The sequence below is a fragment of the Stegostoma tigrinum genome, chromosome 4, assembly GCF_030684315.1.
Source record: "Stegostoma tigrinum isolate sSteTig4 chromosome 4, sSteTig4.hap1, whole genome shotgun sequence".
NCBI classification, from domain to species: Eukaryota; Metazoa; Chordata; class Chondrichthyes; order Orectolobiformes; family Stegostomatidae; genus Stegostoma; species Stegostoma tigrinum.
This window is the reverse complement of record NC_081357.1, coordinates 115063741-115089039: the sequence shown is the minus strand read 5'-3', so window position 1 is coordinate 115089039 and position 25299 is coordinate 115063741. Positions and strand designations below refer to the sequence as shown.

At 44.1% G+C, this 25299-nt stretch overlaps 1 protein-coding gene across 2 annotated transcripts in view; it reads right to left on the bottom strand.

Annotated features, from left to right (window-relative positions):
• The window catches only part of LOC125452475 (arf-GAP with SH3 domain, ANK repeat and PH domain-containing protein 2), a 162134-nt gene that overhangs the window by 94407 nt on the left and 42428 nt on the right, over positions 1-25299 (bottom strand). For both annotated transcript variants that reach the window (XM_059645606.1, XM_059645605.1), the window contains exon 3: positions 1679-1824. In XM_059645606.1, the coding sequence (XP_059501589.1) occupies positions 1679-1824 (146 nt within the window). The remainder of the gene's footprint in view (positions 1-1678; positions 1825-25299) is intronic.

Genomic DNA, 25299 nt, shown 5'->3' with positions numbered 1-25299 from the left:
CCACGACATCTCACACCTGTCCCATACCACCTCAGTAGACGAGTCCTCACCAAAAGTTCTTTCAGCCACCGTTATACTATCCTTGACCAACAAAGCCACACCATCCCCTCTTTTACCACCTTCCCTGACCTTAATGAAGGATCTAAACCCTGGAACCTGCAACATCCATTCCTGACCCTGCTCTATCCATGTCTCCGAAATGGCCACAACATCGAAGTCCCAGGTATCTATCCAAGCTGCAAGCTCACCTACCTTATTCTGGATACTCCTGGCATTAAAGTAGACACACTTCAATCCAGCTTGCTCTCTGCCAGCACACTCCTGTGACAGTGAGGTCCTGACCATGTCCTCCCTACACTCATCCTCCTGTGTACTAGGACTACACCTCAGTTTCCCATCCCCCTTCTGAGCTAGTTTAAATCCACCCGAATAGCACTAGCAAGTTTCCCACCCAGGATATTAGTGCCCCTCTGGTTCAAGTGGAGACCATCCTGTTTGTAGAGGTCCCACCTTCCCCAGAGTGAGCCCCAATTGTCCATGTACCCGAAGCCCTCCCTCCTGCACCATCCTGCAGCCATGTGTTCAGCTGAAATTTCTCCCTGTTCTTTGCCTCGCTATTACGTGGCATGGGTAACAAACCAGAGATGACCACTCCGTTTGTTCTAGCTCTCAACTTCCACCCTAGCTCCCTGAAATCCTGCCTGACATCCCTATCCCTCTTTCTACCTATGTCGTTGGTGCCTATGTGGACCACGACTTGGGGCTGGTCACCCTCTCCCCTCAGGACCCCAAAGACACGATCCGAGACATCACGGACCCTGGCACCTGGGAGGCAACACACCAATCGTGAGTCTCTTTTGCTCCCGGCAAACCTTCTATCAGTCCCTCTAACTATTGAGTTCCTAATGACTATCACTCTCTTCCTATCCCCCCTTCCCTTCTGTGCAAGAGGGACAGACTCTGTGCCAGAGATCTGCACCCTACTGCATGCCCCTGGTAAGTACCCCCCCCCCCCCCCCCCCCCACCACCAACAGTATCCAAAACGGTATACTTGTTTTTCAGGGGAATGACCACAGGGGATCCCTGCACTGACTGCTTTTTCCCCCCTTCTAACAGTTACCCAGCTTTCTTCACGCTTAGGAGTAACTACTTCCCTGAAACTCTTGTCTATCACTGACTCTGCCCCCCGAATGATCTGAAGTTCATCCAGCTCCCGCTCCAGTTCCCTAACGCGGTCTTGGAGGAGCAAGAGTTAGGTGCACTTCCTGCAGACATATTTGGATGGGACACCAATGGCGTCCCTCACCTCATACATCCTGCAGGAGGAACATTCCTCTACCCGCACTGCCATCCCTGCTAATCCCCTAAACAGAAGGTTAAAAAAAAAGAGAAGCTTACCTTGATTTGTCCCTGGTGTATAAGGTTAGAGGAGATGGATGGGGCTCGGGTTTACACAACGATCAGTTATATAGCTGAGGGATGAAGAAAAAGGTCACTCCCTTCCCAGAATCCTCTGCTCCGAGATGTTGCTGATCGAGGTAAGCTTTTTATAGATTCAACTTGGAACAAATTGAATACATTGGGAAAGCAAAGATATACAAGTCCACAATATGCACAATTACAATTGCAAGTCTGTCAAGAATTTAGAAACATGAGGATTTACGTTTACAACCTTACCTGATTTTTGAAAAGTGCAGTTAATTCTTTAGTGAAGACAGCAAACTTCAGAAAAGCTGTACCTAAATCAGGATCATCACGGCATACACAATTGCCACCAAACTTCTCTAGTGCTTGTGTGTACTGTTCTTCATTTTCCACATGACCTGCGCAGAAAAAAAACTGTATGAATAAAGTAGTAATTTCCACTCATCTGTATAAATGCAACACAGTCATGTAATCTATTTTTATTGAATCGGAGCAGCTCAACAGTTTAAAAAAAATTGTCCTTATAAAAGTAATACATCACATTAGTGGAACAGACATGAAGCAAAAAAAACAAAACCACATCTTTCTGCATTATTTTAAATGATCCATCTGACAAAATATATATGACAGATTCCCATGTGCAGCAATACTAAATTCAAAATGTACATAATATGCAGTAAAATGCTTTTCCAGCATTAAACCATCAAGAATAATGTCTAAATGAATGACAGCTCAATTAAAATCTAATTTTTGTACTTTAATTTGTACTTTAATTTTGGCATTGAGGGGGTAGCTAAATTACGAATCTATAAAACCTTACATCTGTCGGAATTCCTTCAATTTTAAATGTTGTACAAAAACTGAAAGAATTGTGGACGCTGTAAAACAGAAACAAAGACAAAAATTGTTTCCTCAGTTCTGAGGAAGGGTCACCAGACCCGAAATGTTAACTCTGATTTCTCTGCACAGGTGCTGTCAGACCTGCTCAATTTTTCCTCCAATTTCTGTTTTTGTTCTATGTTTGTTCGTTCTCCTTATCTTTTTCATTATAAATCCTGACTTCTATATTCTATGAAAACTTGCCTCCTTTTAACTACACTTTTTCTGTGCAGGGTCTGCAGCAGAAGGTTGTACATTAATTACTGCTTACACCATAAATGCACACAATAGAATTTATAATAGATTTTAAATCTAACTGCTTCAAAATGATAATGTAATGTACCCACATGTCCTAATCCAGTTATCTCACATTCTCCAAAACCACATTTACTGAGGACTTTTCTTGAAGCGGTTTCTTCTCAAGCAACGTCCAGGCGGAAGCTAATGCAGAAGTAATATTTCCAACAATCAACTAAAACACTATACCTTCACTCATATTTAATAAAGTGCCTTCTACACAAGTAGATGCCTACCCTTTTCAAATAGTGGTATAAACATGCAAAGTAATCCCTAATTAAGGATTTCAAAATCTATCTGGCCTTGAAACCGCTCACAGCACAAAATGCTTAATATTAACCTGAAATTCCACAAATACAGAAACTTCACCTTGAATATCTTCCTGTGTTTTTCTAGGATCTAGTTCTTTTGTTTCAGACTTCCATTAATTTTAAATAAGTAAACAACTAAATAGCTGGACAGAAAATTCAAGCAAACACTACTCGTAGTATCCCATGGAGGGATTTCAAGGTCATAACTTTTTAGATGGGACACTTTGGCCTTTGGGTTTGTAACTTGTCAGATTCTAAGAAGCTCCAGAGTGCGCAATCATTTAGAATACAATGATCAATTACATCCAAAACATGAAATATGCACTTCTTTCAGAAACTCATTTACAAACTGTTAAATGTCTAGTATTTTCTGTTTCTATTTAAGATGACCAGTGTTCACAATTCATACTTTCAAATCCAAATGCATACATTCCACAGATGACCTGGTAAGGGCTTAACTATGTTTCATATAACCTTTATAGAGATAGAGCCAGATATACCAATGTTCAGACTCTCAACAGTAGTGCAGACTGAAGATGCAGTCAGGACCATGTGGAATCCTAGACACAGCTGACTGTGTAAAACGCCCAGGAAACTGAAATTTTCTATCAGCAAGTTCTTCTGCATCAATGAGTCTCTGGAAAAATTTGGAAGGATCTGACTACAACTCTGCAGACCCCTGACATCCAGAACCCAACCAGACCCACTCTACAATCATCCTGTCTGGTCAAAACACCCCCAACCACCAGCGTAATTCATCAGGATACAACAGTGCACTCCCTACCCCAGCCAGAAACCTCCAAAACCCCATCCCACTAAACCAAACAATCGTCCCGCCACTGGTCCACTCAGTCACTTACCTGGTACCCTACCCATGAGCCCCCTACTAACTTGCCACCCTAACTCCTTAATCAACTGCCATCTAATATCAAATTTGCCTTATACGCTTACTCTTTCACATCAGCCCTCAAAGTAGCTGGCTGTAATGCTGTACATTTAAATCACACTATACGGCAAAACACTGCTAAAAAAAGGGGCGTAGATTCCACAACAATTCTCTCTATTGTTAAATTTACAGATTCCCAAACAGGTTCATACCAAGAGGCTCTCGTGTAGCAATCTCTACTCGAGAAAATACTTTAAAGGTAAGTGGTTATTAATTTTAATACAACCAGCAGAAAGAGTGTTTCTAACCCTAATTGGAATATCTGGACCATAGTGCTCAATTCTGTTCTTAAATCAATTAGTACTATGGACCAGTAAAGTCTCATTAATGGTTTGCATTCGTGGTGTGTCGTGAAGTACTGCTTTGTTGCAGAGTGTAACAGGGGCTTAGTTAAGCAGGGAGTCTTAAAGGATAAATTCTAAGAAATAATTTAAGAATAACTTCAATCTAAAATCTGTTCTTTAATTTAGCCATTAAAAGTTGCTCTCTTGATTGGGTGCAGTTTAGTTGCAGTTTTAAAACAGATATTTACAGATACTTAGCTGAAGCTAGCTAAATAGCCAACCTGTTTGATGCAGTTTCAGAAGCCCTTGATTTAGGGACTACAAAAAGAAAGCTTCTTCAGTGCTGCTTTGTTTGCTGCATTAGAGTGCAACTGGAGTTTGATGGAATGGGAAGTCTGGTGAAACAAGGAGATGGTGATCAGTGATAATAAAATGTGAGGCTGGATGAACACAGCAGGCCAAGCAGCATCTCAGGAGCACAAAAGCTGACGTTTCGGGCCTAGACCCTTCATCAGAGAGGGGGATGGGGAGAGGGAGCTGGAATAAATAGGGAGAGAGGGGGAGGCGGACCGAAGATGGAGAGTAAAGAAGATAGGTGGAGAGAGTATAGGTGGGGAGGTAGGGAGGGGATAGGTCAGTCCAGGGAAGACGGACAGGTCAAGGAGGTGGGATGAGGTTAGTAGCTAGCTGGGGGTGCGGCTTGGTGTGGAAGAATACACCTCCTCCCACCCACCCTCCTGCAAAAATTCCATCCCCTATTCCCAATTCCTCCGCCTCCGCCGCATCTGCTCCCACGATAAGACATTCCACTCCCGCACATCCCAGATGTCCAAGTTCTTTAAGGACCGCAACTTTCCCCCCACAGTGATCGAGAACGCCCTTGACCGCGTCTCCCGTATTTCCTGCAACACATCCCTCACACCCCGCCCCCGCCACAACCGCCCCAAGAGGATCCCCCTCGTTCTCACACACCACCCTACCAACCTCCGGATACAACGCATCATCCTCCGACACTTCCGCCATTTACAATCCGACCCCACCACCCAAGACATTATTCCATCCCCTCCCCTGTCTGCTTTCCGGAGAGACCACTCTCTCCGTGACTCCCTTGTTCGCTCCACACTGCCCTCCAACCCCACCACACCCGGCACCTTCCCCAGCAACCGCAGGAAATGCTACACTTGTCCCCACACCTCCTCCCTCACCCCCATACCAGGCCCCAAGATGACATTCCACATTAAGCAGAGGTTCACCTGCACATCTGCCAATGTGGTATACTGCATCCACTGTACCCGGTGCGGCTTCCTCTACATTGGGGAAACCAAGCAGAGGCTTGGAGACCGCTTTGCAGAACACCTCCGCTCAGTTCGCAACAAACAACTGCACCTCCCAGTCGCAAACCATTTCCACTCCCCCTCCCATTCTCTAGATGGCATGTCCATCATGGGCCTCCTGCACTGCCACAATGATGCCACCCGAAGGTTGCAGGAACAGCAACTCATATTCCGCCTGAACCCTGCAGCCATATGGTATCAATGTGGACTTCACCAGTTTCAAAATCTCCCCTTCCCCTACTGCATCCCTAAACCAGCCTAGTTTGTCCCCTCCCCCCGCTGCACTACACAACCAGCCCAACTCTTCCCCCCCACCCACTGCATCCCAAAACCAGTCCAACCTGTCTCTGCCTCCCTAACCGGTTCTTCCTCTCACCCATCCCTTCCTCCCACCCCAAGCCGCACCCCCAGCTACCTACTAACCTCATCCCACCTCCTTGACCTGTCCGTCTTCCCTGGACTGACCTATCCCCTCCCTACCTCCCCACCTATACTCTCTCCACCTATCTTCTTTACTCTCCATCTTCGGTCTGCCTCCCCCTCTCTCCCTATTTATTCCAGCTCCCTCTCCCCATCCCCCTCTCTGATGAAGGGTCTAGGCCCGAAACGTCAGCTTTTGTGTTCTTGAGATGCTGCTTGGCCTGCTGTGTTCATCCAGCCTCACATTTTATTATCTTGGAATTCTCCAGCATCTGCAGTTCCCATTATCTCAGATGGTGATCAGTCCCTCCTTTACTCGCATTGGTGAGTACCTCTGCTTTTTAACATCTGAGTAAACTCTTAGGGAATCTGGGACATAAGGAGAAGGAAAACCAGCTGGGGAGGAGACTCAGGATCAGAAACATTTCAAAAATGTGAAATCACAGGATATGCTACAAGATCATTAGTTGGTAAATAATTGCTGATTTCAAAACTGATTCCAAGTTGCTTTCAAATTAAAAGGCAGATTGGAGAACTATTTCACTAGTTAAAAACTAAAGGCCAACAGTAAATCTTAAAAATATTAATTAAATTATTCAGAGATGCTGGGCCAGATGATGTGTTGTACTGTGTGATGTGGGAGATGGTAGACCCCACTGTGGGTCATTGCGATAATATTGTAGCAAATGTTGGTTGATTGGTGAGCTGGAGTCTGAATTTCCAACACATCACGGAGGGAGAGAGAGAGTAACCTGAATGCTGTGTTTCAGGCGGCGGTGACATCCTGTAGGTTAAATACTTTGAATATGGCCAGTGTTCAGGGATAGCAGACTGTGACGACAAGTGAGGCAAGTAGAGGGATCCTGAATTTAGCTCTTGACCTTGTCCAACATGTATGAAGTACTTGTTCCCTGTGTGAATGAGCAATGGAATAAATAGGGAGAGAGGGGGAGGCGGGAGGCGGAGAGAATGGGCAAACTGACCACTGCACTGTGGTACAGAAGGCCACTTAATTGTGAGGAACAAAATGGGAAAAAAAAAGGGGATTCTATCATTAGGGGTAATAGCAGGAGAAAATTCCACAAGGTGTGTTGCCTGCCAGTCAAGACAAGGGACATTTCCAACTGGCGTGAAAGGATATTAAAGTGGGAGGCAGAGGATCCAGCTGTTGTGGTCCATGCAAGAAATCCTATTTGAGAAATATTATAAATTAGAACAAAATTCAACAACAGCACCTTGAGGTCATGATCTTTGGATTACTGCCTGAGCTAAGTGAAAACTAGCAGAGTCCAGAAATTTACCTGGGAAGTAAATATGTGTCTAAAGTTGTGGGAAAGAGGAGTCCCATTTTGTGGAACATGCCTAATACCAATATCTGAGAGGAAAGGCTAAATAGGTGGTCACAAGGACTTTAAACTAGTAAATAGGGGAGCAGGCTCAAGGCTAAGTCAATACAGTTTCAAAATTAAGGTACATGACAGAGTATAGAAACATTCAGGAATTCTACTTCAGGTACAGCAGGTAATGACAAAACCATAAGAAGTTCATCAATTAAACTGGAAGAAAAACAATAAACATATGAATAAAGCATTAGTGCTGAGGGGGAGGTTACATTGTACGGCCCAAGTAAGCATTCTATATATTAATGCATGTAGCATAAGGAATAAACTGTGCTTCAGGCACATTTAGGAGATTATATATGATAGCCATTAATGAGACATGGTTGCAGGATGGTCAGGATTTGGAACTAAATATACTAGATTCTAAGGTTTACAACGATGGATAGGGCAAATGGTACAGGAGGTGGAGTAGCCTTACTGAGGAGAAACACAATTACTTCAGTGGAGAGGAAGGATAAAAACAGGGGGGAAACATTCAATGGAAATAGTACGGGTGGAATTGAGGAACAGTGAAGGATCTAAAACTGTAACAGGCGTTATGTACAGACTCCCTGGCAGTAGTTCTGAAGTGCTAGATTTTATAATTGCAGAAATCAGGCAAGTGTAGCAAAACCAAGTGTAGTATTAATGGGGGATTGGGAGAGGCAGATAAGCACCTGTCAGAAAGGCAGTAAATTTCTGGAGTATGCCCAGGATGGGTCCTACAGTAATATGTCCTGGGTGCAACAAGGGGGCAAACAATACTGGATTTAATAATGAATAATGAGGCGGATTTAATTACTTCAATACTGAGGAACCTAATTGTGCTTAAATATGTATCAAAAAATATCAAAACAATGGCACTTTAAAAAAGGAAGACAAAGACAGTGGCAGTAACCACAGGGGAAGTGATTCAAATAGATAAAGAAACTAATATTGCTGTTTGACCTGGCAGTGAATCTGCACAGCTGACTATTCTGCTGTTTGACTTCAAGTATCTCTGGGCATCGGAGTCTGTCTAAGAGAAATTAACAAACAGCCAAATTCAGAGCAGACCTTGGAGAAACTTGTGTGGGAGAGCTCACAGCAAGGGAGCAGCAAAGTGGCTTTCTGAAGAGTAACCATACTGTTTATTTTGTAAAGGTACAATACTGAATACGGTGGAGATAACAAGGTGTAGAGCTGGATGAACACAGCAGGCCAAGCAGCATTAGAGGAACATGAAGGCTGACATTTCAGGCCTAGACCCTTGCTCCTAAGATGCTGCCTGGCCTGCTGTGTTCATCCAGCTCTATACCTTGTTAGCTTGAATTCTCTAGCATCTGCAGTTCCTATTATCTCTGAATACAGAGGGTTCTTTTTTGATTATGTTTTTATTGAGATCTGTCTCTTGATTAAATGATAAAATAAAATAAAGATACTAAGTTAGCCTGGAGCAGTGATTTTTAGAGCAGTAAGACTGTGCTATTTTCTGGGTCTGCAGATAATTAAGGTGTGGTGATAGCTCTTCCTGTTGGATGTGGGAGATTAGGGAATGTTTCTATGTTTCTGATGATTGTCTGCAGGGAGTGTTTGGTTGAAAATCCTATTGGATCACATGGATTGGTTGCAGTTAGAGCCAATGAGTTACTTACAGTCGGTTGGGTTGGGGGGGGGGGTGTGTGGGGGGAGAGGTGGGGGGCGGTGATAAATGGCAGCTGTTGGATGGGAGAAAAACCACATACACACAGTCAGATAGATGGATTACTGCCAGCAAAAGGTAGGAGAGGGAAGCTGGTTCTGCAGGAGTCTCCCGTGGCCATTCCTGTTCCAAACAAGTGTACAGTTTTGGAAAACATAGGGAGTGATGGACTCTCAGGGGAATGTAGCATGGACGCTAGGTTTCTGGTACTGAGATTACTTCAATGCAATAAGGGTACATCAGATGTGAAGTGATCAATTGTCATAGGAGGCTCTATTCAGAGGCACGGGAGTGCTGGGAGGGACCTAGGGAGATAGTGAGGAAAGAGATCAGTCTGAGACTGGTGCAGTTGGGAAAAGGAGCAAGTCAAAAGTCTGGAAAAACAGGATCAAAGCTGAGAACGAGGTTAGGCTGATAAATTAAACTGCTTTATTTCAAAGCAAGAGACATGGTGGGTAAGGCAGATGAACTCCATACAGTTGGGAACATAGGACTGGGCTATCATAGCAGTTACAGAGACACGGCTCAAGGATGGACAGGACTGCAGGCATAATGTTCCAGGATGTACACGCTGTAGGAAGGATAGGGGAGGGGACAAGCAAGCAGGGGGAGTGGCTTTTTTGATTAAGGATAACATTACTGCTGTACCTGGGGAGAATATTCCTGGGAATATGTCGAGGGAAGTTAGTTGGCTAGAACTGAGAAATAAGAAAGGAATGATCACCTCATTAGGATTGTACTATACCACCATCCCCCACCACCCCCTAGAAGTCAGTGGGAAATTGAGAAACAAATTTGTAAGGAATTCTCAGTTATCTGTAGGGATAGCATGGTGGTTATGGTAGGGCATTTTAACTTTCTAAACATGGTCTGGGATTGCCATAGTGTTAAGGGCTTGGATGGAGTGGAATTTGTTAAGTGTGCACAAGAAAAATTTCCAATTCAGTATCTGGATGCACCTACCAGAGAAGGCGCAAAACTTTACCTACTGTTGGGAAATAAGACAGGGCGGGTGACTGAGCTGTCAGTGGGGGAATACTTTGGGGCCAGTGATCACAATTCTACTAGTTTTAAGACAGTGATGGAAAAGGATCAACTGGATCAAAAAGCTGAAGTTCTAAACTGGAGGAAGGCCAATTTTGACAGCATTAGGCTAGAACTTTCAAAAGTTGAGTGGGGGTAGATGTCTGCAGGTAAAAGCATGGCTGGAAAATGGGAAGCCTCCAAAAATCAGGTAACGAGAATCCAGGGACAGAATATTCCTGTTAGGATGAAGGGCAAGGTTGGTAGATGTAGGGAATGCTGTATAACTAGAAAAATTGAGGTTTTGGTCAAGAAAAAGGAGGTAATGTATGCCAAGTATAGGCAGCAGAGATCAAGTGAATCCCTAGAAGGATATAAAGGCAGTTGGCGTATACTTAAGAGAGAAATCAGCAGAGCAAATAGAGGACACGAAATAGCTTTGGCAAATAGGGTTATAGAGAATCCAAAGGGATTCTACAAATGCATTAAGGTCAAAGGGGTAACTAGGGAGAGCAAAGGGCCACTTAAAGATCAACAAGGCCACCCATGTGTGGAACTGCAGGAGATGGGGAAGATACTGAATGAGTATTTCGCATCAGTGTTTACTGTGGAGAAGGATTTAGAAGGTACAGAATATGGGGAAATAAATAGCGCCATCTTGATGTCCATATTACAGAGGAGGTGGTGTTCAGCATCTCAAAGTGCATGAAAGTTGGATAAAGGGGACCTCATCAGTTGTCCTTAGAACTCTGTGGGAAGCTAGAGAACTGACTGCTGGGCATCTTACCGAGATATCTGTATCATAGATAGCCACAGGCGAGGTGCCGGAAGAACTGGGGGGTTGGCTAACATGGTGCCACCATCTAAGGAAGGTGGTAAGGGAATTATACACCAGTGAGCCTGACATCGGTGGTGGGCAAATTGTTGGAAGGAATCGTGGGAGGACAGGATTTACATGTATTTGGAAAGACAAGGGCTGATTAGGGATAGTCAATGTGACTTTGTGCGTGGGAAATAGTGTCTCAATAACTCGATTGAATTTTTTTTGAAGTAGTAGTGAAGAGGATTGAGGAAAAAGTGGTAGATATGATCTACATGGCCTTCAGTAAGGCATTCAACAAAGTTCTTTGTTGCAGACCGGCCCTGACAACATTGCGGCAATAGTACTGAAGACATGTGCTCCCGAACTTGCCGCTCCCCTAGCCGAGCTGTTCGAGTACGGTTACAACATTGGTATCTACCCGACAATATGTAAACTGTCCAAGTATGTCCTGTAGGCAAAAGGCAAGACAAGTCCAAGCCAGCCAATTACCGCCCCAATCAGTCTCCTCTTAATCATCAGCAAAGTGATGGAAGGCATCATCAACAGGACTATCAAGCAGCACCTGTTCAGAAATAACCTGCTCAGTGACACACAGTTTGGGTTCTGCCAGGGCCACTCAGCTCCTGATGTTATTACAGCCTTGGTTCAAACATGGGCAAAAGAGCTGAAATTCCAGAGGTGAGGGGAGAGTGACAGCCCTTGATATCAAGGCTGCATTCGCACAAGTGTAGCATCAAGGAGCCCTGACAAACTGGAATCAATAGGTATCAGGGAGCAAACGCTCTGGTATTTGGAGTCATACCTGACACACAGGAAGATAGTCGTTGTTGTGGGAGGTCAGTCATCTCAGCTCCACAACTTCTCTGCAGGAGTTCCTCAGGGTAGTGTCCTAGGCCCAACCATCTTCAGCTGCTTCAATGACCTTCCTTGCATCGTTAGGTCAGAAGCGAGGATGTTCACTGATGACTGCACAATGTTCGCCACCATTTGTGCCTCCCCAGATACTGAAGCAGTCCCATAATATCCAGGCTTGGGCTGACAAGTGGCAAGTGACATTCATGCCACACAAATGCCAGGCTTATGACCATCACCAATAAGAGACAATCTGTCCACCATCCCTTGGCATTCAAAGGTGTTACCAACACTGAATCCCCCACTAACAACATCCTGTGAGTTACCACTGACCAGAAATTCAACTGGACTCACCACATTAACAGAGTGGCTACAAGAGCAGGCCAGAAACTGGATTACTGCGGCAACTAACTCACCTCCTGACTCCTCAAGCTCTGTCCACCATCTACAAGACAAGTTAAGAGTGTGATGGAATACTCCCCATTTGCCTGGATGAGTGCAGCCCCAACAACACCCCAGAAGCTTGACACCATCCAGGACAGAGCAGTCTACTTGATTGGCACTAGATCTACAAGCATCCACTCCCTCCACCACCAACACTCAGTAGCAGCAATGTATACTATTTACAAGATGCACTGCAGAAATTCACCGAAGATCTTCAGACATCACCTTCCAAACTCTCAACCTCTTCCATCTCGAAGGACAAGGGCAGCAGGTATATGGGAACACTGCAACCTCCAAGTCACTCACCATCCTGACTTGGAAACATATTGCCATTCCTTCACTGTCACTGGGTCAAAATCCTAGAATTCCCTCTCTAATAGCATGGTGGGTCAACCCATAGAAGGAGAACTGCAGCGGTTCAAAAAGACAGTTCACCACCATCTTCTCAAGGGCAACCAGGGATAGGCAAGGAATGCTGGCGAGCCAGCGACGCTCTCATCCCACAAATGAATAAGAAAAACTGGTTAACGAGGCTAGGTTACACGGAATACAGAACTTGCTCAAAAGGTAGAAGGCAGGTAGTGGTGGAGGGATGCTTTTCAGGCTGGAGGTCTGTGGCCAGCAGTGTGCCACAAGGATTGGTGCTGGGTCCACTGCTTCTTCTGATGCATACAAATAATCTGGATGTGAACGTAGGAGGTATGGTTAGTAAGTTTGCAGGTGACACCAAAATTGGTGCTGGAGTGAACAGCTAAGAAGGTTATCTCTCAGTACAATGGGATCTTGATCAAATTGGCTAATGGTCCAAGGAGTGGCAGATGGAGTTTAGTTTAAATAAATGTGAAGTGCGGCATATGGACAGGCAAATCAGGGCAGAAGTTATGCACTCAATGGTAAGGTCCAGGGGAGCGCTGCTGAACAAAGACCTTGGAATGGAGGTTCCTAGTTCCTTGAAAGTGGAGTTTCACATACGCAGGGTAGTGAAAGCGGCCTTCGGTATGCTTGCCTTTATTGGTCAGTGCACTGAGTATACCAGTTGGGGCATCATGTTGCAGTTGTATGGGACATTCGTTCGGCCATCTTTGGAACACCTTGTGCAATTCTGGTCTCCCTGCTATAGAAAGGATTTTGTGAAATTTGAAAGGGTTCAGAAAAGATTTACAGGAGTGTTGATAGGTTTGAAAGGTTTCAGCTATAGGGACAGGCTAAGTAGGTTGGGGTTACTTTCCTTGGAGCACTGGAGGCTGAGGGGTGTCCTTATAAAGGTTTAATTAAATCATTACAGGATAAGGTAAATAGAAAACGTCTTTTTCCTGGGGTGGGGAGTCAAAAACTAGAGGACATTGATTTAGAGAGGGAGGGGTGAGAGGGGAAAGATTTAAAAGGGACCTCAGGGGCAACCTTTTCACTCAGCGGATGGTGCGTGTATGTAATGAGCTGTCACAGGAAGTGGTGAAGGGTGGTACAATTACAATATTTAAAAGGCATCTGGATGGGTAAATGAATAGGAAGGGTTTAGAGGATGTGAGCCAAATGCTGGCAAATGGGGCTAGATTTATCTAGGATCTGATCAGCATAGGCAAGTTGGAGCGAAGAATCTGTTTTCTAGGCTTGATCATCTGTATGTCAATGACTCTAAACAATGATCATAATCTGACTGAGTTCAATGTAACAAGCCTGAGCTAACTAGAGGTTTTACATTTAGGCAAGGCTGACTTTCATGAGACGAGACAGATGGTCCACAGTAAACTGGGAAAATGGATTCATGAGCAAAGCAACTAAAAACATTTGAGGACATTTAAAGGAGCATTTAGAACATAGAACACAGAACAGTAGAGCACAGAACAGGCCCTTCAAGCCCACGATGTTGTGCCAACCATTGATCCTCATGTATGCACCCTCAAATTTCTGTGACCATATGCATGTCCAGCAGTCTCTTAAATGTCCCCAATGACCTTGCTTCCACAACTGCTGCTGGCAACGCATTCCAAGCTCTCACAACTCTCAGTGTAAAGAACCCGCCTCTGACATCCCCTCTATACTTTCCTCCAACCAGCTTAAAACTATGACCCCTCATGTTAGCCTTTTCTGCCCTGGAAAATAGTCTCTGGCTATCAACTCTATCTATGCCTCTCATTATCTTGCGTACCTCAATTAGGTCCCCTCTCCTCCTCCTCTTCTCCAATGAAAAAAGTCCGAGCTTAGTCAACCTCTCTTCATAAGATAAGCCCTCCAGTCCAGGCAGCATCCTGGTAAACCTCCTCTGAACCCTCTCCAAAGCATCCACATCTTTCCTATAATAGGGCAACCAGAACTGGACGCAGTATTCCAAGTGCGGTCTAACCAAAGTTTTATAGAGCTGCAACAAGATCTCACGACTCTTAAACTCAATCCCCCTGTTAATGAAAGCCAAAACACCATATGCTTTCTTAACAACCCTGTCCACTTGGGTGGCCATTTTAAGGGATCTATGTATCTGCACACCAAGATCCCTCTGTTCCTCCACACTGCCAAGAATCCTATCCTTAATCCTGTACTCAGCTTTCAAATTCGACCTTCCAAAATGCATCACCTCGCATTTATCCAGGTTGAACTCCATCTGCCACCTCTCAGCCCATCTCTGCATCCTGTCAATGTCCCGCTGCAGGCTACAACAGCCCTCTATACTGTCAACAACACCTCCAACCTTTGTGTCATCTGCAAACTTGCTGACCCCTCATCCAAGTCATTAATAAAAATTACAAACAGTAGAGGCCCAAGGACAGAGCCCTGTGGAACCCCACTCACCACTGACTTCCAGGCAGAATATTTTCCTTCTACTACCACTCGCTGTCTTCTGGTGAACCAGCCAATTCTGTATCCAGACAGCTAAGTTCCCCTGTATCCCATTCCTCCTGACCTTCTGAATGAGCCTACCATGGGGAACCTTATCAAATGCCTTTAACACTACACAAAATCAGTTTGTGAGCTCCATTTCAAAGGGAAAAAACAGTCACCGACAACTGAAGAGGTCAGGGTCAACATAAAACTGAAAAGGATTAGAAAATGCAATAAATCAGCAGACGTCCTGCTAAATGGCAGAAATATAAAGACGAGTGAAGGCCCACAAACTTCACTTCTGCTCTCAAAAGTCATCTAAACATTAGCTTGCTCTCTCTCTTTCCCCATAGATACTGCCTGACCCATTGTGACCTCCAGCATTTTTTGTTTTCAACACCAATCTAAAAATAACCCATTTTCTGGCTGTTTCCATAAACTTCTAAAACTATCCCAAGTACAATTCGAGCTACAACTGTGCCTGGAAATGACCATTCTCAAGAGTCAAAATGCTTTCCCTGGACTTCAATGACATAGTTATCACTTAATTCTCGTTCCTGTGACACCCCCGCAGCCTCACTTTCAACATTTTGGATGGTCAGGAATAACTACTATGGTTACTAGGGCTGGCTAATAATTGATTATTCCGCAGGAACTGACTTGTCTCCTGATTCACCAAAGCCTTTCCATCATCTACAAAACATGTCAGAGTGACTAAGTACTTTCCATTTGCATGGATGAGGTAACGCTAAGTCAAAACACGCAACATTCAGTTCGCTTGATCAGCATCTTATCCTCCATTACTAAAACAATGCGGCTGCCGTGTGTCACTTACAAGATGTACTACAGCAATTTGCAAAGTCTTCTTCAACAGCATTATCAAACCCATGGACTTAGAAGGCAGACTCATAAGATCACCAACCAGCCACATACCATTTTGACTTGTAAACAGATTGCTCTTCAAGGATGCTGGGCCAACATCATAGCCACTCCCTATTCAACAATATCAGAATACACACACCACTAGAACTGTCGCTGTTCAAAATAGTAGCTCATTACCACTTTCTCTTCTTATTGATGAGCAATACTCATTCACACCCTGCAAATGAATAGATTATTATAACCATTAGTTACAAAAGGGATCGAGGGATTAAGACTGTCAAAGCCCCAGAAGTAGTAATTAAGGTTAACAAAGTTACATTAAAATAGAAACATTTCTAAAATTTCAGGAGTCCTGGAATCATACACCACAGAGTCAGGCCCTTCAGTCCACCTTGACCATGCCAATCAGGTTTTTCAAACTAAACTAATTCCATTTGTCTGCATTTGACCCATTTCCCTCTAACCTTCCCTATTCATGTACCTGTTCTAATTTCCATTAAATGCTGTAACTACCACTTCCTCTGGCAACTCTATCCATATACAAGCAAAAACAGCAATGTCAGGTCTGTACAAGACTTGCACTGAAGTGATTTAACACATTGTCCATTTAATACTCATGCATAAAATTACTAAACAGTGATGTGTACTTCGTCTCGTAACTTCAAAAACTCAGACCCAAGTACAACATGGTGTCCCAACTCCCAAACATCCATACTTCTAATACAAAGACACCTGCGAGCAGGAGGTAAAAACAGATAACTGTGAAATAGTAACTAACAGCCATGAACCCTGGAGGCTTGTTTATCTTCTCATTTCTTTTAAATACAATGTTCAACTGATCAGAGGCCCCAGTATATTGTGGCCTTCTCAGTTCACTATTACTTTGCAGACAGAAGCCACACTAGGACTATGCTCAACGGAGTTGGGCAGCACAGTGGTTCAGTAGTTAGCACTGCTGCCTCACAGTGCCAGGGACCAGAGTTCGATTCCACCCTTAGGTTACTGTGCAAACTCCACACATTTCCGCCTACTCCATCTGTATGGGTTTCTGTCAGATCCTCCAGTTTCCTCCTATGGTCCAAAGATGTACAGGTTAGGTGGATTGGCCATGCTAAATTACACAGAGTGTTCAGGGATGTGTAGGTTAGGTGGGCTACAAGGAAAGGATAGGGGGAAACGAGTCTGGGTGGGATGTTCTGAGGGTTGGTCGTGACTTGTTGGGCCAAAGGGCCTGTTTCCACACTGTAGGGATTCTATGATCTATGATTAATGGCACAAATCATGATATAATGATATGGTAGACGATCACTATGTAGAGGGAATATCCAGTGGAAGGAACAAACAGTATTAATGGAAATGGCAAATTGTGCTGATAAATGTATAACACTTCTTACCAAGAATGGCATTCAGCTAATACAGAAATATGCACTTTGTCTAATCATTATAAAACAGGTAGTTTTTTTGAAAATTCTGCTCTGTAAGGAACAAACAGATACATGTGCTTTGATCACTGAAGAAAGCATGGGGGAAATAAAACATAGAGCAAACTCATTAACATTAATATTAAGTCCAATGCTAAAGAAAGAATAGTTGCTCATTACTGAACTTTCGTTTGTCTTTTTATGTACAAAGGATTGATTAGCAGATGGAATGTTTGAAGGTTTTCAGAATCATCTCCAATTACAAAGCCATTAACTGTAAAAGCAGTTTCTAAAGAACTGCACAAGCTATTATAGCCACAATGCAGAGTATTCATCCCATTTTAACACACTTACACATGAGCTAAGAATGTCACTTCAACTCATTTTTTCTAAGGTGTGGCTGACTGGGCCAGCTGTCACTGGTCAACAACAGGCCAGCAGCCAGCTGTCTGAACACACTAGTAGTACTGTTCCCATAAGGTCAGTTTTCATGAATATATCCTCCCCACAATTTAATAGTCAACAGCTGCCATTTGAGTGGAAACGTGAACCCAAATTTTCTGTCGAGGTTTGCTTAAAACAGATGGATGTTGGATGATTTTCTTTTTGTCAGAAAAATTTTCAGGGGAAAGTAGTAACTGAAATTTCAAATCAAGACCGAGATTATTTTGTCACAAGCAGAAGTCCATAACAAGCTGCCTTGAACACTAATTTTCTTTAAAAAACTGAGGTTTTGGGGAAGGGCAGGAAAAATGTTTGTAAGTATTTCTCCTAACTATTAATTTTTGCTAAAGATGCAAAGTTCAGAAAACATGGATTGCCTTGTTCAATCCATGTCAAATCTCAATATTTTTGAGATGGTTCCACAGGAATATGTTGGTTTAACTGGCAAGAACCTATGGAAGCTACGATGAGCTCAGATGTTTAAAGAGCTTATCTTAGCTCTTCTGGAGATGTATCACGGCAGCATTTGAAGTAGTGTTGGATTAAGATACAGACATCTAAACTGAGCTGGCCTGTGGGAAAATAAAGGTGTTTTAACATCAATAATCATTTACACTTCTGACTACGGTAATTCTATTTAAATATAGCAAGAATAATTTAGATATTAGGCTGCAGCATTCTATAATGTTGGCTAATCATTTTGAGTAAGCAACGACGCTACAATCAGGCTGAAAATAAAGGTACTTACACAGGAAGTCATTGTTTAGGTGAAGAGATTAGGAAAGGTACCAAAGGTAGTGAGAATATCTCAGCTTAGATCACTAAAATGACTCAGATAAATGAAGATAAGCAGTTCTTTGAATCAGAATGTGAAAACAAATTGTCATGCTTGAACAAAGAGATAGTATTGATCTGTTGCTTCATAGCAAGTGAACAAGTTTAATAACCCATAGCACAAAAAAGGCATTTTCCAAACACTCCATGTCTGCATTTAAGGTCTAATTGATTGTCATCCTTCATATGCTCATCTATCATCACATTAGAGGCATTTGTACTATTTGTTTCAATTACAAGCTGTTTCAATAGCAAATTTCACACCTCTCACTTTCTGGGTAAATAATTTTCTGTGTAGTCCATTTGATCTCTTTATGACTTTCTTACATTTATGTTAAGCTATATCAAAATCAATGTAACTCAGCGATTTGTCAAGTGTTTACTTTGTCAGCCTGTACAATGATTTAAATTACATTAAATGTCCAGTTACATAAAGTCAACTTTCAAAGCAAAACATTCAGATTCTAAGGGAAACAACGATACAAATCTATGGATATTTCTTTGGAAGAAATGTAACAATCCAGTTATAATTATCAAGCTTTATAGTTTAGCTGTCATAATTTAAATTAAGCAACAGATAACCTAATAGGAATTTGAGCCAAAAATATTTTGAATCATTTCATTTTGAATAAAGAACATGTTTAGTTTCTTTGAAACTAAAGTCCCACTGACCCATGATTTACTGTCCATCATAAAAGGTCAGAAGTGGAGATATTTGCCAACAAAAGCACAATGTCCAGCACCACTCATGATCCTCTGGTACTGAATCAGTCCACGTTCAAATGCAACAAGGTCTGGACAATACCAAAGCTTGGGCTGACAAATAGCAAGTAACATTCACACCATACAAATGCTGGGCAATGACTACCTCCAATAAAAGAGACAATCTAACCACCATCCCTTGATGTTCTAAGGTGATACTATCACAGAATCTCCAACTACCAACATCCTGCAGGTTAATATTTGACCAGAAACTCAACTGGACTTGCCACAAACACAATAGCCACAATAGCAGATCGAAGGCTAGGAGTGCTGCATTGAATAACTTACTACCTGATTGCCCAAAAGCTATTCACCATCTACAAGGCACACGTCAGGAATGTGATGGAATACTGATAATGGGAACTGCAGATGCTGGAGAATCCAAGATAACAAAGTGTGGAGCTGGATGAACACAGTAGGCCAAGCAGCATCTCAAGAGCACAAAAGCTGATGTTTCGGGCCTAGACCCTTCAGAGAGGGGGATGAGGAGAGGGAAGTGGGATAAATAGGGAGAGAGGGGGAGGCGGACCGAAGATGGAGAGAAAAGAAGATAAGTAGAGAGGAGAGTATAGGGTGAGGAGGTAGGGAGGGGATAGGTCAGTCCAGGGAAAATGGGCAGGTCAAGGAGGCGGGATGAGGTGGTAGGTATGAAATGGAGGTGCAGCTTGAGGTGGGAGGAAGGGATGGGTGAGAGGAAGAACAGGTTAGGGAAGCAGACACAGGCTGGGCTGGTTTTGAGATGCAGAGGGTGGAGGGGAAGAGCTGGGCTGGTTTTGGGATGCAGTGGGGGGAGGGGAAGAACTGGGCTGGTTTTGGGATGCTGTGGGGCAAGGGGAGATTTTGAAGCTTGTGAAGGCCACACTGTTACCATTGGGCTGCAGGGTTCCCAAGCAGAATATGAGTTGCTGTTCCTGCAGCCTTCGGGTGGCATCATTGTGGCACTGCAGGAGGCCCATGATGGACATGTCATCTGAGGAATGGGAGGGGGCGTTGAAATGGTTCGCGACTGAGAGGTGCAGTTGTTTGTTGCGAACCGAGTGGAGGTGCTCTGCAAAGCGGTCCCCAAGCCTCCACATGGTTTCCCCAATGTAGAGGAGGCCACACCGGGTGCAATGGATACAATATTCCACATTGGCAGATGTGCAGGTGAACGTCTGCTTGATATGGAAGGTCATCTTGGGGCCTGGGATAAGGGTGAGGGAGGTGGTGTGGGGGGCAAGCGTAGCACTTCCTGCGGTTGCAGGGGAACGTGCCAGGTGTGGTGGGGTTGGAGGGCAGTGTGGAGCGGACAAGGGAGTCGCGGAGAGAGTGGTCTCTCCGGAAGGCAGAGAAGGGTGGGGATGGAAAAATAGCTTGGGTGGTGGGGTCAGATTGTAGATGGCGGAAGTGTCGGAGTATGATACGTTGTATCCGGAGGTTGGTGGGGTGGTATATGAGAACGAGGGGGATCCTCTGGGGGTGGTTGTGGCGGGGGCGGGGTGCGAGGGATGTGTTGCAGGAAATGCGGGATTCGCGGTCAAGGGCGTTCTCGACCACTGTGGGGGCAAAGTTGCGGTCCTCGAAGAACCTGGACACCTGGGATGTGCGGGAGTGGAATGCCTCATCCTGGGAGCAGATGTGGTGGAGGCAGAGGAATTGGGAATAGGGGATGGAATTTTTGCAGGAGGGTGGGTGGGTGGGAGGTGGTGTATTCTAGGTAACTGTGGGAGTCAGTGGGCTTGAAATGGCCATCAGTTTCTAGCTGGTTACCTGAGATGGAGACAGTGGTCCAGGAAGGTGAGGGATGTGTTGGAGATGGCCCAGGTGAACTTGAGGTTGGGGTGAAAGGTGTTGGTAAATGGGATGAACTGTTCGAGCTCCTCTGGGGAGCAAGAGGCGGCGCCAATACAGTCATCAATGTAACGGAGGAACAGGTGGGGTTTGGGGCCTGTGTAGGTGCGGAAGAGGGACTGTTCCACATAACCTACAAAGAGGCAGGCATAGCTTGGGCCCATGCGGGAGCCCACGGCCACCCCCTTTGTCTGTAGGAAGTGGGAGGAATCGAAAGAGAAGTTGTTGAGGGTGAGGACGACTTTGGCTAGGCGGATGAGGGCGTCAGTGGAGGGGGACTGGTCAGGCCTGCGGGACAGGAAGAAGTGGGGGGCCTTCAGGCCATCTGCATGAGGAATAAAGGTGTATAGGGACCGGATGTCCATGGTGAAAATGAGGTGTTGGGGGCCAGGTAATTGGAAGTCCTGGAGGAGGTGGGGGGCGTGGGTGGTGTCACGGACATAGGTGTGGAGTTCCTGGACCAAAAGGGAGAAAATGGAGTCCAGATAGGTGGAGATTCGGTGGGGCAGGAACAGGCTAAGACAATGGGTCGACCAGGGCAGGCAGGTTTGTGGATTTTGAGAAGGAGATAGAAACAGGCCGTGCGGGGTTGGGGAACAATGAGGTTGAAGGCTATGGGTGGGAGGACCCCTGAGGTGATGAGGTCATGGATGGTGTTGGAGATGATGGTTTTATCTCCTTCCCACACATACAGAGCCATAGAAGTGATTGTTATGAACAAATTCCCAGGACTACTTTGCAATTCTGCACAAGTTCAATGACTTGAGAGTGCTCACCATCAGTAAATGCATCTTCACATCTCATATCTCATAAATGCATGACTCAAATAATAGTATGGGGAAACCGTGGCTTCAGCACTAACTTACCTACAATTTCTATCAATCAGGGCTCATATGCTCATTATTCACGTGATGTGGTCTACTCAAATATTTAACTCAGTTGAAAGGCACTTAGACAAATCTCCACACTTTCAGATGCTGAGAAGACAGTCACACAAGTCAAATACACTGCAGGACAGTCACTTACACACATCCTTTTTTGTCAGATATAGTGACACACACCAGGGACAATAGGTATTAATTAGAGGACAAGCAGAGATCATCTGCAGAGATGATGCTCGTTATTTCTGGAATTCTCTTTGTAAGGCTATAGGTAGCAGTAATATTAAAACCAAAAAGGGTTGGTATCCTGACACCTAATCTTCCTCAGTGGATCTGTAGATCCCACCTTCCCCTTATCTTAAGCTTCCCCCTCTGTTTAAAAGCTGCCAAGTGTAAGCATGTCTTCTACTCAGTGCGCCATCACCTTATCCTTCGTGTTTTACCGTTCAGATACCCAAGAATTGCAAACTGGTCAGACAGTTAAGAAACAGCAAGAAGAGTAAGTCGCAGTCACAGTGCCTTGCTCTCCTTTTAAGCAACACCTGCCGCCATATATTCAGATATGGGCATATTAAGCAGAGGATGGATTACTGGGCAAGCCTGCATGTGCTAAGACACAGGGACATACTGCACGAACATACTGCAGCTAAGGCAGGAAGGTGAAGACAATGCATACACCAGTCCACCAAGGATTATGTGTCAGCCTCCAGAAGAATAACAGAGGTTATGCACAACAAAATGTTTGGTGCATTAAGAAGTCTGCCAACAAGTCCACAATCATGGTCAAGGAACACAGAAGAGTCCAGCACAAACTGAGCACACAACTTTGTGCACAGCTTGGAATTCATGATTTTCAGCATGGAACTAATAGACAACTGCTTTGTAAGTTTGCAGACCTAGCCAAGACACAATGTCCAAAGGCCAATAGAACAAGCGATCCATTGTAAGACAAGCCTCTTCCACCCAATATCTTGAATGGTATCCTGACAGTTCAGACTGCTGCCATTCAACCTCAGGTCACTGACACCTGAGCTCAGCTTACCACAATCATGATTTTTGACTATTGCTTGCAGATTACAGGTTGGTGGGGTGTAAGGAGGCAGCAATCTGATCTTCAATAAATCACTGTGATAGCTGAAATAAGTAGCTCCAAGAGACAAATCTGATCTCAGACAGACAACAATCATGCTCCCAAGTACTGACTCTTGCCCAATGTGGCTGGCAGGCAGTCAGCCAGCCAGCCAGCCAGCCAATCATCATCATCTATGTCAAGTGATTGTACTCTGCAATAGACATTTTCGGCCCAGAAGAGTTCAAGTCATCTCTAAGACTGTCTGCCTGCTCTCCCTTGCCACAGAAAGTCAGCAACAGTTCATTAGTCAAGCTGCAGCAGAAGCAATATACAGGTGCTCTTTGAGTACATCCACCATTCCAGAGAGTTGTTAATCAAGGCTGAACAATGCTACATATAATGGGGAAAGTTAAACAGGCAGGCCTCAAGAGCTATTTCAGTCAGCAAGAGAATGGAACTCCCTTACTGGCACCACAGCTCAACCAATTAAGTTAACTGGCTCTGCATGAGATACGGCTCTGTGCAAAAACACCAAAGGACAAAAGACATGCAATGGCAATTGCTTTTTTTTATGCAATTTGGCATAATTTTATTAACAAATCTATGGAATACTTATTGTGCAGCGGCTTTTAATTTTGCATTGTTGCCAAGCAGCCACTGTGTGATACTTAATAACAGCTGGAACGTAAGCTGTAGAGCAGTTACTTGTAATGCAAGCAGTTAAATTCTTTCTGGACAGCCACAGCAGAAAGGAATTAACAGAGGTTTCCTCTTCCTCTTCTTTCACCAGTCTTCCACATTCCCTAAAAGGCATTTTTGAGACCTATCAATATTTTGTTTTTAAAGAGCAAATGATGTCAATCAGGCATCACATGATCTCATTTGCCTTGAAATGCAGTTAGTTATGAGTTGATTTCAATTGCACTGAAGAAGCAGCACATAACTTGTGATGTTAAATCATAGCTGTCACGAACTGACATCGCTATCATTCATCAACAGTGGATGTACTGTCATAGCATTCAAGCATATGTGGTTAGCATTATTTGATCTCCCTTCAGCAAATAAAAAACCAAGAGAGGATAATGGTTTACTATCTCAGCCCCAACTGATATTATGTGCTTGTGTGGACATTGGATGTACAGTGATCACAGTGGGAATGTGACACATACGTCACCTTTTTCAGCTTCCTGCATATGATGTGTATCTTACAAAATCTTATTCTTATTCTCTTAATGGTTTTACCCTCTTTACGTCTCCAACCCCAGCTACAAAGGTAAATTTGTCCAGTCAAACATAATGTCTCAGAAGACTGAATGAATGCAAACAAAATTTGAACTGCATATTTATTATTGCCTTTTTATCATTTTATGTGCATAAAATTTCAAATATACAAGTGGCAATATCAATTGAGATTAGATGTTGAAATATATACTGACTCTTGAGATTAAACTGGTGAACCACTATATGTTCAATATTGTGCATCACAAAACCAATAAAAAGGTCAAAATTTCAACAAGATATTGGTATTTTGTTTCATAATTTTCCATTAGGATCAGATTGGCAAATTAGTTTTACAGAGTGGCGAACTAGTTGCAGGTTAAGTAACTCATGAGAAGAGCAACAAACAAATGACTAATGGGGTTGTCAGGGTGGTGGGATTACCAGAGAGCTACAACGAAGTGTGGCATCGCAGGATTGAAGTTCAGACTATTAAAATCCCCTGCATAAAAATATTACAGGATAAGTCAGATCCCAGGCTGAAATTGCAGGTGGCTCAGTGGTTAGCACTGCAGCCTCACAGCGCCAGGGACCGGGGTTCAATTCTCGCCTCGGGCGACTGTCTGTGTGGAGTTTGCACATTCTCCCAGTGTCTGCATGGGTTTCCTCCAACAGTCCAAAGATGTGCAGGTTAAGTGGATTGGCTTTGCTAAATTGCCCATAGTGTTCAGGGGTGTGTGGGTTATAGGGGGATGGGTCTGGGTGGGATGCTTCAAGGGGCGGTGTGGTCTTGTTTGGCTGAAGGCCCTGTTTCACACTGTAGGGAATCGAATCTAATCTAATCTAAGAATTGCCGATGCTGGTGTCAGAGATAATAGTGTGGAGCTGGAGGAACACAGCACACCAGGCAGCATCAGTGGAACAGGAGTGTTGACGTTTCAGGTCCCAAGCCGCCTTCAGAAATGGGGCAGGGGGATGGGAGCTCTGAAATAAATACAGAGGAGAGGTGGGGCTGGGGAAGGTAGGTGGGATGGTGAAA